The sequence below is a fragment of the Colossoma macropomum genome, unplaced genomic scaffold, assembly GCF_904425465.1.
Source record: "Colossoma macropomum unplaced genomic scaffold, Colossoma_macropomum, whole genome shotgun sequence".
In the NCBI taxonomy this organism is placed as follows: Eukaryota; Metazoa; Chordata; class Actinopteri; order Characiformes; family Serrasalmidae; genus Colossoma; species Colossoma macropomum.
In genome coordinates, this window is record NW_023494807.1 from 11198660 (window position 1) to 11216069 (window position 17410).

Consider the following 17410-nt stretch of genomic DNA (forward strand, 5'->3'; position numbering starts at 1 on the left):
AAGTAAATGTGTCCCAAAGTGTGAAAATCAGGGGAAAATCTAGAAATTTCATTACCAGAACACATATTTTCTGCAATTAAGTTCTTTTCAAAATATGCTTAAATTGTCATTACAAAAACAGTTAAGACTAAAAAATTTGGTAAACTTTAAAAGTGTTATAATTGTGAGCACTTAATAATCTGATCATCATCAGATTTCTGCAATTATCTGATTATTAATCATGTACACAGCACACTGATTTCTTAGATAAGATTAAGGTCTATAAATCTGATAAGGAGGCTGGATTTGAGCTCAGTAATGGGGTTTCTCAGTGTATGTAAACTCTCACTCTGATTTCTTTCATTTCTCTCAGTCTGAGTATGTGTGAAAACAAAGCGCTGTCCCGGAAACAGCGAGCAGCGTTTAACACCCGCGAGACAAGCACAGCACTTTTGGAGCGACGCTGAAACTGACATGCTTGATGAAATGAGGGATTTAAATATTCTTCATCTTCTAGATGACGTATGTTCATATTTTCAGCTACAGTGACTCAGCATGACGTTTGAGTCTTACGTTTTGTTTATATCGTCTTATTCTGTGAGTTTATTGGCTGGTTGCAAAGGCAGAAATGTGATTACTGTCTGACTCATGTAGACCTGGAGTTTCTCCATTATCTGATTACCCAAGAGCATGAAAACACACTGAATCAATTACTGACACAATCTGATTTTCTGCAGTTATCTGATTATTAAGTGTAAACACACTGAACCGGTTACTGACGCAATCTGATTTTCTGCAGTTATCTGATTATTAAGTGTAAACACACTGAAACAGTTACTGACACAATCTGATTTTCTGCAGTTATCAGATTATTAAGTGTAAACACACTAAACCCGTTACTGACACAATCCGATTTTGTGCAGTTATCTGATTATTAAGTGAAAACACGCTAAACCAGTTACTGACACAATCTGATTTTTTGCAGTTATCAGATTATTAAGTGTAAACACACTGAACCAGTTACTGATACAGTCTGATTTTCTGCAGTTATCGGATTATTAAGTGTAAACACACCGATCCAGTTACTGATACAGTCTGATTTTCTGCGGTTATCGGATTATTAAGTGTAAACACACCGATCCAGTTACTGATACAGTCTGATTTTCTGCGGTTATCGGATTATTAAGTGCATGTAAACACACTGCCTGTTTTGATAGTGATGAAACGGAATGTTAAATGATTTGTTCTAAAATAAAATAAACATAATTTAATGTATGGGGTCATTCAGAGCAAAAAGATTTTGGTCAAAAGTCTGAGTTAGTTAAACCTTGACGGAATCAGATTAAACCAAAACTTCATTGATCACACACAGCCATACACAGTTTAACATGCAGTAAAATGCTTACGACTGCCCACTGCCATGAAAAACAGAATATACAATAGATAACAGAATATAAAGGAAAGGGAAGAGTATAAAATATAAAAGGCATATAAAATAATACAGTTGAACGAAGAAATCATATTAACTTTTTTTTAAATACAACTTATGACTGTTCTGATATAAAATTTGAAGTAGATGGCAAAGTAGAGTCAGCATGTCGCAACACATCAGCATTTCCCCTTTCACTTTAAAAATGCACTGACATGCCTGAGTGAGTCGATCCAGTTGAACCGATTCATAATTCCAGTTAAGTCAAACTGTTTTTGTAGTGTCTGTGCATTGTTTACGTTCATGCAGACTGAACTATTAATTAAAATGAATCACAGCTATTCTGAATCTGTCAATTGGTTGATTTGTCTTGTGAACCAACGAGAGTTTGATTCCTCCAAACGGACAGTTCAAAAGAATCGGTTCGGTGGCGGAATCTGACCTCTCATCAGTCGTGCAGGAGCGGGGCGCCCTCTGCTGGCAGCACCGCGCGGTAGCACCGTTAACCCTTTCCTTTTCAGCACACACAGTCCTGTGCAGCGGAAGATGGCGACTAGAGTCCTTCATCGCCGTTTCAGCGGCCTTAATGAGGCTAAAAACTGGACCAGGACCAAAGGACAGGTGGCCACCTTTATCAGGTGTGGGATTTTATCTGCAGTAGCTGTGCTGTGAGTGTAAACGCGACGCTGCGGCGGTAACTAAAGGTAGAACAGGCCCCGCTCAATCCACCCAGTCTGCTGGTGGATACAAGTTTGACTGTTTAGTATTTAATCTAGCTGTGTGTCAAACGTGAAGTGCATGTGTCTGTTAAGGCTGGTGTGAGCAGAGCTCACTGAGAGGTGATTAGACTCATTCTCTCCCACAGTGGACTGACCAAGGTCATACACAACTGAAAATTTCCTGTATATCACTGTACTGTGATGTTAACAGTGATTCTGACGGGCAGTTTGTCCATATAAAGCCTGACTGTCATCTCCATTTACTCTGCTCATTTAATCCTGCATTCAGAGAATAAACAAGAAAGCTGCTCTATGCTGAGACTGTAATATTGACTAAAATAATAAAACTAGGCAGTTGTTGTCAATGTTTTATACACAAACATGCATGTTAAAACTTTAGTTTAACATTCTCTGCAGGGAACAAACTTAAATGTGACAATTTTCTGCAAACTGTATTGCACAAGTTGCATTGATGTATGTATGTTGAATGTATTGGGAAATATTAAACATGAAATATAAAATGTGCCATAACTTTTGCACAGGCAACGTTTTATGTTTTATTTATTTCTCCCAAATATTTTAGGTTCAGCACATCCGTAGTTGTGCATTAAAATCTGCAGAAGTATGTTCTCTGTAGAGGATTATTTTTCACATAGAAAACTGTCACAACGTAATTTGACCAGGGGTGCCTAAACTTTCGCATGTGTATTTCTGTAAGTTAAAATATAACAAGGTATGCATAATACTATGCTTTAAATTGTGTGCATACATGCATACATCCAGTAATTACATAGGAGCTTTGTGTGTGCGTGTGTATATGTGTGTGTGTGTGTATGTATATATATATATTTGGGTATATCACTATATATTTTATTATTATTATTACATGTGCTTTGTGCATGTGTGTGTATATTATATATATATATATATACATATATGTCGCTGTTGTTGGAAGAAAACCTCGCATCTCCAAAATGGTAACTTTACAGGAGAAGGAAAAAACCTACTTTACTTTTAATGTAAGTCAGTGGAACCAGAATTTTGTCCAAGTCATTTTGGGCCGTTTCTTTTGGTTCATTCGAAATTTACACACGATGTAAACATGCATTTTCAAATTATGGATATATATATATATATATATATATATATAATATATATATATAATATATATATGTACACATATATGGAGGTTTTGACCATTATATAAAAACCATTCATTTTCATACCTGTTATCAATTTTTTATGGCTTTCTTATTGTGACAGGGCTTTGAAATTTAAATATATTCTTTTGTTTCACTAAGAAAAACTGAAAAGAGAAGTTTTTCAAGTGGTTTTGTTGGTAAACTTGCATTTATGTGCATGAGACTTAGCTCCAATAATAACTACATTAATAATATACATGTGTCTTTATAACAGTAGAACAGGACAAGTTCATATAACTAAACAAAGTCAGAATAAATCATCTCAGTCATAAGCTTGAAGACATCTTGTATTACATGTTTAGATTGATGACAGTGCCGGAGAAGATGAGGCACAGTTTACTGCATGTTTCAGGCAAATTACATCCTGACATGTAGTCAGAAAATGACGGTACACATCACACATTATATGAATCGAGTAGACATAGCACAGTGATAGCGTCGTTCCCAGAAATCTAATGCCTGTGCCCTCCCATTTCAGGGGCTTACCAGCATCTAACCGGAATCGTGAAGAGAGCTGGTTTAAGTCTCTGTTCGTGCGCAAAGTGGACCCGAGAAAGGACGCCCACTCCCACCTGCTAGCCAAGAAAGAGGAGAGCAACCTCTATAAAATCCAGTGTAAGTAATGGTGATGAGTGTTTAGGCCACATGCTTCTCTACTTACATCGGCTATTGACTTTACATTGGGTGTTAAAGGGGAATTCCACTGATTTTTAAAAAATCCTGCATAATTGAATGGTTAAGATGTAAACAGAGTCGTTCAGAGTGGTTTAGTGTGAAACACTCTGTTCTAGAGAAACTTACCGACTCAGAATTGTTCACAGTGGTGGTGATAGGAACCAGACATCCACCTCTAAAAGCTCCCTCACAGAAAGTTATTACATGAAATGGTTATGAATTCACTGCCACACTGTTTTATGATAGTTTTGAGAAGATTTTGGCCTTAAAATCCATTCATGGTGGAGGGATACATAATATGCAGGGTGTTGTGAGGCAAAATAGTCCCCAAAGAAAACTTAATTATTTCAGATTTTTCACTATTTTCCATCATCGACATTCCATATAAACTCAGAAGACTCGTGTAGGTTCACTGGTGGTTTTGGATAGTAAATAAAATGTCTAGATTTGTGTTGTAGTCATGGGCACTCTATTAAAGGGGGATTTTGAAAAATTTAGTGGAATTCCCCTTTGAATAGTAATTAATAACTAGTGGTGCTTTCATTTCAGTTCATAACGTGAAGCCTGAATGTCTGGATGCCTACAACAAGCTCTGGTAAGGACACATTCGCTGTTAAGCGCTATTGGTGATTAATTACACTCCAATTGTCTGCTTTCAGTTTCTTAATCAGGAACTGCTGTGAGACCTGAAGCCTGCACTGATTTGCTGGCTGTTTTCTCTGAGGTGCATCCAAAGTGTCCTCAGTTCTATTTCTGGAAGGTGATTGGCAGAAACCGGGCCATAACATCTGCTGAGCTCCATTCCTGAAGTGCCTGCCCTCTATATGTTGAGCTCAAAGCTCCTCCCATTCACACAGTGAATGCTTTTCCTCTTTTAACCTGCTATTCAAAGTTTTCTGTATTTCTAATTTTATACTAATGGTAAAATCTTATCCTCTGTTCATTTTGCTCTTGTGTTATTGTTTTCTATCCTGTGTCAACCAGAGGAGGATGGGTTCCCCTTTTGAGTCTTGGTTCCTCTCAAGGTTTCTTCCTTGAGAGGAACATGGTGGATCATTCTCAGCACTGCAGTAACACTGATGTGGTGGTGGTGTGTTAGTGTGTGTTGTGCTGGTACGAGTGGATCAGACACAGCCGTTCTGCTGGAGTTTTTAAACACTGTGTCCACTCACTGTCCACTCTATTAGACACTCCTACACTGTCAGTCCACCTTGCAGATGTAAAGTCAGAGACGATAGCTCATCTGCTGCTGCACAGTTTGTGTTGATCATCCTCTAGTCCTTCATCAGTGGTCACAGGATGCTGCCCACAGGCTGCTGTTGGCTGGATATTTTTGGTTGGTGGACTATTCTCAGTCCAGCAGTGACACTGAGGTGTCAATATAGTAAGTGGAGCTGATAAAATGGACAATGAGCATAGAAACAAGGAGGTGGTCATAATGTTATGTCTGATCGGTGTAAGTAAATAAATCAATAAATAAACCTTGAATAATAAATAATAATAGGCTTAAATCATATTCTGTGTCTCAGAAATGACTATTTTATAGGAGAAAGAAAAAAGCATCCATAAACTTAAAGTTACCCTGAAACCAGAACTGAACTTTTTTATGCTCATATTCAGCAAGATTCATCAAATCATATCATTTAGAACAATAAATTCTTGTCTACCATCAAAATGTACTAATAATAAATGTAATTATATAGGACCTTTCACACATTGAAATGCAGCTCAAAGTGCTTTACATAAAACATATGGAGAAGACAGATATTTGCTAAAATAAATAAATAATTAATTAATTCAAATTCATTTAAAAAATGTTGTGACTTTTTCCCCGTCCCTGCAGCAATTTCTGATTTTTTTCCCATGGCGTCACTGTGCACCAGTGGGAAGGGAGAAATAATATTAACCAACAATATCATGTTTCACCAATCAGGGAGAGTAAACGCTCAGCTAGCTCACAATTACATCACAGTACAGAAGGAGAACGAGTTATAATTTTCCCATTATGCTGATTTTAAAGGGTCCATATCATGGAAAACTGCAATTTTTCATATAATATATGTAAGCATTGTTACACTTTGAAAGTGTACCGTTCACTCAGTACCCAGTACACACAGTCCACATGTGCTGACTAAGCAGCCCATTTTAAATTCGCTGTATTTGTGATGTCACACAAACCAATTTTGCATATTTGCACGTATTCGCATGTTCAGCTTACTGCAGTTTAATCCTGCCCATTCACACTGAAGTTACAAGAAGTGTTTCAGGCTGGACTGCTTTTTGGATGAAGCAGCCAATCAGAAGAGAGCTCATTTACATACATCAGTCTTAAAGGCACAGTAGCAAAAAATCTAAGGGATTAAGAGAGGCTGGAAAATGATCGTGGAGAAATGAATTATGGCTTTTTTGGTGCATAAAATCACACAAATGTCAACGTCAAATGTCAAATTGGCTTTTTAATGTGTATAAATGTATTGAGATTTTCTTCAAGTAATTCCATTTTTTCATATTGTGTAAACAAAAAATAAAACATTTATTAAATTTATTTTATATATAAATGTATTTATTTATTTTAAAAAATGTTTTAAAGAGTGAATAACAGTTATTTTATTAACAGTGAGGATGTGCTGCCTTCAATCCATGCTGATAAATACTACCCCTGTGAACTGGTGGGCACGTGGAACACCTGGTATGGAGAGCAGGACCAGGCTGGTAGGACCTTGCTGTAAAACACTCACTCTGTCAGCTCCTGTTTAGACAGATATGATCTATAGAAGCTCCTCCACTGTAGTTTTTACTCTCACTTCAATCATACAGGACTGTATTTCCAGCTCAGCCAGTTCTGTGCACACTGCACAGCCTGAGTTCTTTGTCCTGTGGAGTTTCTGTAGGTTATCAGGTCCCAGCAGTGCTGCTGTATTCCTGACAGTAATATTAATGGAATGTGATCTTAAAAATACAGTTTTGACTCTGTTTACATGTCTGGCTTTACATGGTGAAACTTTCATGCAACTAGTTGCATGTTGTGAGTTGCCTGCAGCATAATTTCTGTGCAACTTGACAGTAATACAACACTCTGAAACAATCACGCAACACACTCAGACTGTCTTTTTTTCCAGCTCTCATTGCCATTTTTCCTTATATCTGTATATTATGTCTGTCTTTTGTCTGACTATCTGGTTCTTTACTATATATTTGTCTGTTTTTATAGTTTTATCTGTTGTTTGTATGATAACCCTGGTAGGAAAAACATCTTAAACCAGTATGGCTGGTCACCAGCAAAACCTTCTTATCATCGCTGCCCAAACAAAAACTTCATTGTTCATTGTTTTTTCATTTTCTGCAGAATTTTATGAATGGACCAATAGAAACACTCCAAAAACAGCTAAGAATAAAATCTCTTTACATTGAAAGTAAAGAAGGTTTTGCCCTCTTTTGTAAAGTTGCCATTTGAGATGCTTGTTTTTCTTTGGACAGCGACGATATGTTGTGCTTTGGATGCTGGTATGCTGGTCAACCTGTATGACCATGCTGGGTGACCAGCGTAAACCAGCATAGACCAGCTTAGACCAGCATGGAAATCATGCTCATCTGTGCTGTTTATTTCAGCAGGAAAGTCTTTGAAAATGTTTTGGTAGCCCACAAAAGCACTACAAGTTCGGAGCATCTCGGTCTCCTGCACTGTAATAAAGTTCATCATTTGGATCCCAAATGAATCTCTGTGCTATGCAGAATAACATGCACAGTAACGGCAAGATGAAGAAAAATAAACAGTGGTGTAGTCAGTCATTTAAACAGCTGTTAGGGTTAACTGGCTAGTTAACGCAGCTGTTTCCAGAAACGAGAAACTCACATTTATTGGCAAGTATCAGAAAATTAACAAAAAAAAAGTATTTTTTTATTACATTATAATTAATTAATAAAATAAATTAATGATCAACTTTGTGTCAGTTTGGGGGGGGTGCTCTTATTTTCCTGTCCTTTGGTCTCCTGAAATCAATGAGTTTAGAAGTGTCATTCAGTGTGATCACATGACACGTTGTTGCTGTTTTGATTGGCCGTTTCATGAAACCTGTTGCGACCGAGTTTCAAACAAGTTGCAATACTCTAATTTAGTTTCATGTTGGTTTCAAGCAACAACAGTTACATAAAAGTTTTACCATATAAAGCCAGCCTAAGAGCTAATGCAGAAATGCTAACTGATTAGCCTCTGTCTCTGTGCACAGTGCATCTCTGGAGGTACAGGGGAGGGTACCCGGCCCTGACCGAAGTCATGAATAAGCTGAAAAATAATAAGGTAGAAAATATCTTGTTTGTTATGGATTTCACAAAGTCAAATAAACAGGTGACACTGAAGTTTAGTTTAGACTGAACTATCAGGTTAACTGCACCCAGTGACGGTAAAACAAAAGTGATTTATTTACAAAAAATCATTTTCATTTTCGTACAAAATTTTCATTTATTGATTTGTTTGACGCAATACAAACAGAATACAAGGAGTTGCTATTGTAATTTTTTTATATTGTACAAGGAGATATAAATTATTTATATTGTACAGGGAGATTCACTCGAAAGAGGCCCTGAATATTCTGCTGTAACTCCCGTTAGGACGAAGCAATCTGAACCAAAAAAATCCGCTACATACCTTGATGTATGTGTAATCGATTGCATTACATGCGATGCTGAAAGTGATCTCAGTTTTCTGCCAGACACATGAAGGGGTATGGGGGTATGCACCCAGAAGTTGCAAACGGAGGTTAAACTACCTCATCACTCCGACGCAGGGGGATCCCGGCTTGTACGAAGCTCCATATACTGAGGAGCTCATTGTTTTGTTCTGATTGCTTCGTCCTAGAGAGAGTAATTACAGAATATTCGGGGCCTCTTTCAAGTGAACCTCCCTGTACAAAATTATGTACGCATGTTTCCATCGCCCAGTCTTTAAAGGAACAGTTCAACCATTCCTAATTTAAATGGAAGCGAGTGGTCACCACTTGGCATTGTACAAATAAAGCATGCTAACAAGCTTTCACGTTGTTAGCCACGTTAGCACTTTTAGCTGAACTGTATCTACCGTATTTCTGTGCCCCATGATGTATTGAGTGGCTTGTGGACAGAAATTCCTCTGAAGTGTAAATCTAACATGATAGAAATGTGGGAAAAAATAATAAAGTAAATAATGTTTTTTGTTGGGATGATCTTGATTACTTTTATCGGTAGTGTTTGTAATCGATCTGTCAAAAACCCTGAACCTGTTAGGGAACTGCTTTAATCAGAGGATTATTAGCCTACATTGATTATTCACGCTAATGAAGTCATTTCATTTCAGCTTTTTAATTTTGTTCACACTCACAATGAAAGTACATAAAACCACAAAGCAATTCCATTTCATGGCAGTGTTTCATGTAGATGGCTGGTAATTCGCTAGTGCTTTGATAATGCTATGCTAAAGGTACATAGCGCCAAGCTAGCCGGGTCAGCATGGTGTTGGATTTTAATGTCAGCTCTGGTTTAAATAAAGACATTTTAAGCTCGTAACAGACATGTTAGTAACTCGTGTCTCAGTTTTAACTCCTTCTGAAGGCCTGAACCCGAAGTCTGTCTTTTATTGTTGTAGCGTTAGCCTGTTAACCACTTAGCTTTCTGCTGACCTGCTCTAGTGAGGGCATAAAGTTATAAAGAGAATATGAAGTGTAAACCAGTTAAAGAAAGTCAGTTAGGAGGAAACGGAATTTTCTTTTTTTTTTTGCCGTATTTTCAGCTTCACTCGACTGAACTGACAGCCACAAAACTGCCCACTCGCCCAGAAATGCCACAGAGACACTTAACAAGATATGAAACATAACTTATAAAGTCAGCACACATTCCTTAACTTAGCTAAAGGAGTAATAAGTTCCCTAACCTGATATTTCAAGCATAATTTCGAAATACAGGTCTCACGTTGAAAATAAGGGGAATACGCTCAGTAACTGCTCAGGTTTAGTACCTGTGCTTGAGTTGGGTTCTGATTTTAGTGTCCCGTTACAGGAATTTATGGAGTACAGGAAGGAACGAGGGAAGATGCTGCTCTCTCGGCGCAATCAGCTTCTGCTGGAGTTTAGCTTCTGGAACGAGCCGGTTCCACGACAAGGACCAAACGTCTACGAACTGAGATCTTACCAGTTAAGAGTGAGTACTCCCTTCCATTCAGCTCACACTCTGCCTCTCTACTCAGGGCATGAGTCCTGGACATGTGGGGCAGAGCCAGCTGTACCTAATAAGCGACCTAAACGTCTACTTAGGCCCCCACAGCCACCAGGGGCCCCCCTCATATCTTTTAGGCAATTACTGTAAGTTACCATTATGTTGTCTAAAGCTCTATTGGAGCTGGATTAGTTGAATCTGGGGAGATGCTGTAATTTGAGTGATTACCGACAAGATCTGTGATTTTAATTCAGAACAAATCTGCTGTGTCTGCAAAGTTTTTGCACATCCGCTAAGTCATAATTCCGGAGTAAATTACCTTCTGTAATTGGCTGAACTCAGAGCTCCCTCAGTAATAGCAATCCTGTTCTATCAAGTAATTATCAAGTGAATGACAAGACTACGGAAATCTAGTTCTGTATATGTTCCCTCATCATTTGGAACTGCTGGTGCCCCCCCCCCACCAAAAATAAAACAGATTCTTTATCCTGTTTGAATTGGGCAGTGAAATCACACACAGACTACATTATCAGACCACCTCTGGTAAAACCGATCCATCACCATGGTGACCATGCCCAGTGCCAAGCGTATGCTAGAGGGGTATAAAGCCCCCCAGCATTGGGCTGTGGAGCAGTGGAACTGTGTTCTCTGGAGTGATGGAGCTCCATCCAGTACCTTTGGGATGAGTTGGAGTGATCCAGAACTGACCATCCAACATCAGTACCTGACCTCACTAATGCTCAATCAAATCCTCACAGCAATGTTCCAAGATCTAGTGTAAAGCCTTCCCAGAAGAGTAGAGGCTGTTACTGCAGCAGAGGGTGGACAAACTCGTACCATCGGAAAGAAAAACAGATTCTTGCTTCAGATCTAATAATAATTCCTGTTTATTGATGTGATAGATCAGAGGTGATGGCCTATTATAGGCTTTAAAACTGGAAGACTTGACAGCTCTATTGTCTCCATTACTATGGCATTTGTTTTTATCTCTGTGATCCACCCTCGGCTTTGCTGTACCTAATAACTAGCATTCCAGTCATTGTATGCATTGGGTTTGTATTGCACAAGGCAGCGTGCCAGCTGTTATGATTTGGGGGTTGGGGGGGTCTAAATGACCTTAAAGCTCCTGAATGTCTGTCTGTTTATGATCTTAGATCTGCAGAAACTGACCTTCTGAACACCTTCAGTAAAATACCGAAAACGTGGAGAGACTCTTTCAGTTATTCTGCTTCTAAACTGTGGAGCTCAGTTCACCTTTTATTAGACAGTCGAGCTCAGAGCTCACTTTTAATAAGCATCTGAAAACGCAGCTCTTTAACTCAGCGCTTCAGTAAAACTCTACGGCTCTTTGGTGTCTTTAATCCGATCTGTTATTGTCTCATATGATTTTAAATTAATACTCATAGTTTCTTCTATTACTTTTAAGCTTTATCACCTGTCCGTAAAGCACTCTGAGCTGCCACCGCTATGAAAAGTTCTCTATAAGTAAAGATATTATTGTTATTATTATTAATGAGAATATCGTCAGTACCTTAAAACACTTTCCAACTGCATGTTTTATTACAAATAAAGCATAATTAGTTTAACTGGATTTACTAGAGGCCACTGAAATGCAGTGCATTGAATTTTTTTAATATGCCACTATTTTTGTCTTTTCAGATGTCAGATAATATGTATATCCTGACATGTTCTGTATTGTGAAAACGTACTGAAGTATTTTGATATTGCATTTTTGCCATAGTGCCCATCTCTGGTATCTACTCTGTATAACATCATGTAATCTATTTTTTGCAGCCGGGGACGATGATTGAGTGGGGTAATTACTGGTAAGACAGCCTGTGTATCATTTCTCTGATGTTTTTGTTGTTCCTGTTCCTCATTTAACTTTGTGTATTTGATCAAATAGCTGTTCAGAAATGTTACTGGAAGAATTTGGTTCATTCGTGTGGAATCACTGCAGCACCTTCAGCTCACTGACGTGCTGTGTCTTGTTCAGGGCTCGTGCTATTCGCTATCGGCAGCATAATCGTGAGGCGGTCGGAGGATTCTTCTCTCAGATAGGGAAACTTTACATGGTCCATCACCTCTGGGGTAAGACGTTCTTAAAGGGGAATTCCAACAATTTTTCGAAATCCCCCCATAATTCAGTGTGTGAGATGTAAACAGAGCGATTCAGAGTGGTTTGGTGTGAAATGGTTCAGATGTCTTTACAGTGGTGGTGATAGGAACCAGGGGTCGCCATGACTACAACACAAATATAGCCATTTTATTTACTATCCAAAATCAAGTGAACCTACACTTCTGAGTTTATATGGAATGTTGATGATAGAAAATAGTGGAAAATCCGAAATAATAAGTTTTCTTTGGGGACTATTTTGCCTCACAGCGCCCTGCATATTATGTATCCCTCCACCATGAATGGATTTTAAAAATATGTTTTAGAACCAAAATCTTCTCAAAAGTATCATAAAACAGTGTCTCGGTCATCAGTGAATTCATAACCATTTTAATAACTTTCTGTGAGGGAGCTTTTAGAGGTAGACGTCTGGTTCCTGTCAGCTCCACTGTGAACAATTCTGACTTGCTAAGTTTCTCTAGAACAGAGCGTTTCACACCAAACCACTCTGAACGACTCTGTTTACATCTTAACCACTTAATTATGAGGGAATTTGGAAAATTGGTGAGATTGCCCTTGCATTAGCTTGAGTGGCTTATTGCTTTATTTTACTTCAGTAAGTTAGAGGTTCTACTTATTGCTTATTTTACATTTTTCTCAGCGTATAAAGACCTAAAATCAAGAGAGAGCACTAGAAACGCAGCCTGGCAGCACGAGGGCTGGAATGAGGTGGTTTACTACACAGGTAACTTAACCTTCTGCATTTCTTCTACTGTATTTGATTGCCTTGATGTCTGAATTGTTAACTTTGCATGAGAATAAAAAACATTCTTAACTTTCTGTAAAGGTTAACATCAAAATACGAGTAATTCTGGGACATTTTATACTGGTCCATCCGGAAATCTTTACACAGTGTGCAGAGCAGCTGGAATTCTTAAGTAAAAATTGGGAAAAAAATAGTTAGAAGTAGTGATGGGTAAAAAAGTGATTTTGCGACACCTGTTTTGAAACAGCACTGCATCAAATCACATGATTTCAGCTTCATTACATTATCACTGTTTCATAATGTTTCATGATTTAGTGCTGGTGGGGGTCCAACCCCCGAGGTGAATCTAATGATTTTAAAATCAGTCATAATTTAGGTTCATATTTAAGTGTCACTTAGCTGGTTGGCAGTAACAGTAATATGGGGTTTTGAGCAGATCACTTGACGTGTTACTGTCCCACCAATGTAAATTATCAAAATGAGTACAAAAAAGTTTAAATGTCAAAATACAAATTGTTTTCCTCAATAAAAACCTCTAAACTTCTCGTATCACCAGCCGTACAAAAACGCTGCAACGCCCACTTCAAAACATACAAACACAAAATGTACTCATTTAAAAATATAAAAAGATAAACCCAATTTTCATTACTGGACAAGTTCGCATATGATAATACATATGCTGTGGTGCTGTGGCTTAGTTGGTTAAAACGCCTGTCTAGTAAACAGGAGATCCTGGGTTTGAATCCCAGCAGTGCTTTGTTTGGGGCAGTCATGGGCTGAAGGTTAGGGGTCGCTGGTTTGATCCCCTGAGCTGGCAGTACGTGACTGAAGTGCCCTTGAGCAAGACACCTAACCCCCAACTGCTCCCTGATGCTGTGGATAGGGCTGCCCACTGCTCTGGGCAAGTATGCTCACCGCCCCCTAGTGTGTGTGTGCATTCACTAGTGTGTATGTGGTGTTTCACTGCAGGGATGGATTAAATGCAAAGGTGAAATTTCCCCGTTGTGGGTCTAATAAGGGTCACTCAACTTAACTAACTTAACTAATGAATTTGGGTTCTGCAATGCATATACACCAGTTTGACCAGCAGGTGGGGTCAGTGAGTTGAGTTTTAAAAGCATCAACAGTGAATCATTTTTTCAAATCACTTGATTCAAAATCTTCAGAAACCTCATTACTCCCACCACTAGTTACAAGACTTTGCCCCAATCCCATTTCACCCCTCGCCCCTACAACTTAGCCATACCCCTCTGTTTTGCACGTTCACGTCTAGGGGTAGGGTGTCCCGATTCTTGTTGAGATAGAGGGGTGGGGCAACAATGGTGCAGCAGTTCTGACACCTTAGGTACCAGAATGTAACTGCTGCTTCATTTAAGGTGGAACTGGAAACTGTTAATGAAGTAATGTTCTTTTTTATTTGAGGGTCTCATTTCGTAGGGAAGATTTCAACCACTACCCCTTAACTCAGTTCAAAGGGGCAAGGTGACACTCGAAAACAAGGGGTACAGGTAAAAAAGAGAAATGGGACTGGGCCTTTAATACAACAGTGTTGAGATTAGCATTGCACCATCTTGTTTGTTGTTTGCTTAAGCCACTAATCTTGAACTGTTGTCCTGCTTTAAGTGCCCCTTATTCAGCACATGGACTCCAGGATAATGATTCCAATGAAGGCATCGCCATTGCAGTAAAGCAGTTTCCCAAGAAGCTGAAGACAGGAACAGCTGCGACGTTGGATAACCCTCACTGCCGCGTTAATGATTCCGTAAAACCTGCTTGTTCCATAAAACCACACTGAAAAATCACACCAGAAACCCAAAAGAACTTTTCCTGGGTCCTAAAACTTTGTTTGCTTCTCAAATAGCAAGAATACTTTGATTGGAAGTTTCATTGGGTACCATAATTAAACCTCACGAGAAGCACATGATCGGCAGCTCAGACGTCAGTGGGTCACAACCCTCTTCTGTTCTGAGAATAAACCATTACTGAACAGCCTCATTCTTACAAACCAACAGAGGGAAGTATAGAACCAGACGCTCATTAACAATTATAGTCAATTGAAAACACAGCGGTGCTTATTATGGTTTGTAATGTTTTCAGATCCACCTTTTACTGTTGGACAGAAGTTGTGAAAAGCTGTTCTTTGGTGAAAAGAACTGGACTTTGCACAGCACTGTAAAAGCACTTTAAACGTGCTTGATGTTAACAGCGATTATTTTATTTATTGATGTGTTTATTTCATATTTATTTGCAGTAAATATAAAATAAAATCTCTAAACTGCTTATTCTTTCCATCAAGTGGGGCGACAGCATATGCAGATGTATAATACAGTTAGAAATGTTCGCTTGTGTATCTCTTAAACTACTTAAACTCAAACTACGCACAAATATGACTCCGTCGTACTGTATGTCCAGCAGCTGGGCCTGCGGATGTGTGGAAAACAAACCAGCATGTACCGATTTTCCATGTTTGTTATTGTCCTGTACAGTTAAGAGGTGTTATTTATTCATCTGCTTGGATATTGTTCAGGGGTCTGTCTCACTTCCTGACAAGCTTTACAAGACAAATGCAACTAGGATTAAAGGGGAATTCCAGGAATCTTTCAGAATTCAGTGTTTGAGATGTAAACTACAACGGTGTTTTAGGGCCACTGTTAATAAAAATAGTAGACTTTGAGAATAAAGTCATAATATTTCGAGAAAAAGTTGTAAAATTTTAAGAAAAAAAGTCATAATATTTGGAGGATAAAGTGGGCTGCTGTACTGTATGGGGGCTGCCATAATGCGCTGGGGTCTCGGTTGCTGTACTGGCACCGGAGTTCCACTCATTCCTGTCTCTTTGTGGATCATTTTGATTATCATTCTCACTGTCTGTGAAACGTCATGCCCTCTTTGAATGGTGTGGAGATGTAGCCCCCGATAGCCGTGTAGACGACCCTGCCTGAGATTCTCCTTCAACAAAACAGACAGACAGTTTCCTCCGAGTCCGTCTGGCTCTTTATTCTAGATAAACATTTCCTGCTCAGCCGGTTCAGCCATTTCTTATACTAATAACAGGCTGGTGCTGATGTGCAGGAGAGACAGGGAGACTGAGTGTTTCTTTATGGGTGAATCGATATGAAAATGGAACTCTACCAACTCCTCAATGCCCCTCATCGTACGACTTTTTTTCTCTAAATATTACGACTTTATTCTTGAAGTCTACTATTTTTATTTTTATTAACAGTGGCCCTAAAACACCTTCGTAGTAAACAGAGTGAGGGTCTTCCTTCCCGATGAGAAGGTGCTGGGTTCGAATCCCATCTAAGCGGTCATTGTAAAAACAAGTGGGTAATATCACTACCCTCCATCCAGTAGACTGGGGTTCGATTCCCCAATGTGCTCAGACAAGCACATTGCACAATACCAGTGAGAGTCCTTGGGCTCAACTCCCAACTATACATTTGTCTACTTCTGTAATATGATTATTCAGTGTGGATAAAAGAGTCTGCAAAATGCTAATGTAAAAAAAAACAACACAAATTTAGCCATTTTATTTACTATCTAAAACCACGAGTGAATCTACATGTGTCTTCTGAGTTTTATATGGAATGTTGATGATGGTAAAATAGTGGAAAATCTGAAAAAAACAGGTTTTCTGCCATGGATAGAGATTAGGAAATACATTTTAGGCCCAAATTGTCTGAAATCTATTGTAAAACTGTGTCTCAGACATCAGACAGTGAATTCATAACCATTTCATGTAGTAACTTCCTGTGAGGGAGCTTTTAGAGGTGGACGTCTGGTTCCTATCACCACCACTGTGAACAATTCTGACTCGGTAAGTTTCTCTAGAACAGAGCATTTCACACCAAACCACTCTAAATGACCTTATTTAATTCTTAATTATAATTTAATAACGCAGAAAATTTGACAAATCGGTGGAATTCCCCTTCGGAACAGGTTGGGTGTATAGCGTTAAGTTGTCATGGTGATGCATGGTTAAAAAAGACCCGAAAAGTGAGGCAGACCCCAATTCTGACCTCAGTCTTGTTTTTCTCCAGTATGATTTTCAGTATTTACTCTTTTTGTGGCATGAAATTTTTGCTTTTAAATGATAAAAGACAAATCAGTACCAGCTGTGATAAACATTAAATGATACAATAAACTATTAAATGATGCAGTCTGTCCTCTTGCTGTATGTGAATGAGACCTTTTTACATCAACACTAATCAAACAATCGATCAATATACTGTAGAATATAGTTTTTATTCTTTCTATTTCAGTAACAACATTAAAAAGTCTTCTTAATAGATATGCACATATTATTTAATAAAAAACAATTACAGTAATTTTAGTGACATC

At 38.5% G+C, this 17410-nt stretch overlaps 1 protein-coding gene and 1 non-coding gene across 2 annotated transcripts; both read left to right on the top strand.

Annotated features, from left to right (window-relative positions):
- The first annotated feature begins 1923 nt into the window (after nt 1-1923).
- On the top strand, nt 1924-17246 carry nipsnap2 (nipsnap homolog 2). Its single transcript, XM_036556502.1, has 10 exons — nt 1924-2046; nt 3808-3944; nt 4554-4599; nt 6622-6716; nt 8231-8301; nt 10032-10172; nt 11982-12013; nt 12184-12278; nt 12965-13048; nt 14693-17246. Exons 1-10 carry the CDS (start codon nt 1955-1957, stop codon nt 14755-14757), a joined length of 858 nt encoding a protein of 285 aa, XP_036412395.1. The 5' UTR covers nt 1924-1954; the 3' UTR covers nt 14758-17246.
- Nucleotides 13753-13826, top strand: trnat-agu. The gene has a single exon. It is a non-coding gene; the product is annotated as a tRNA-Thr (tRNA).
- Nucleotides 17247-17410: the final 164 nt, after the last annotated feature.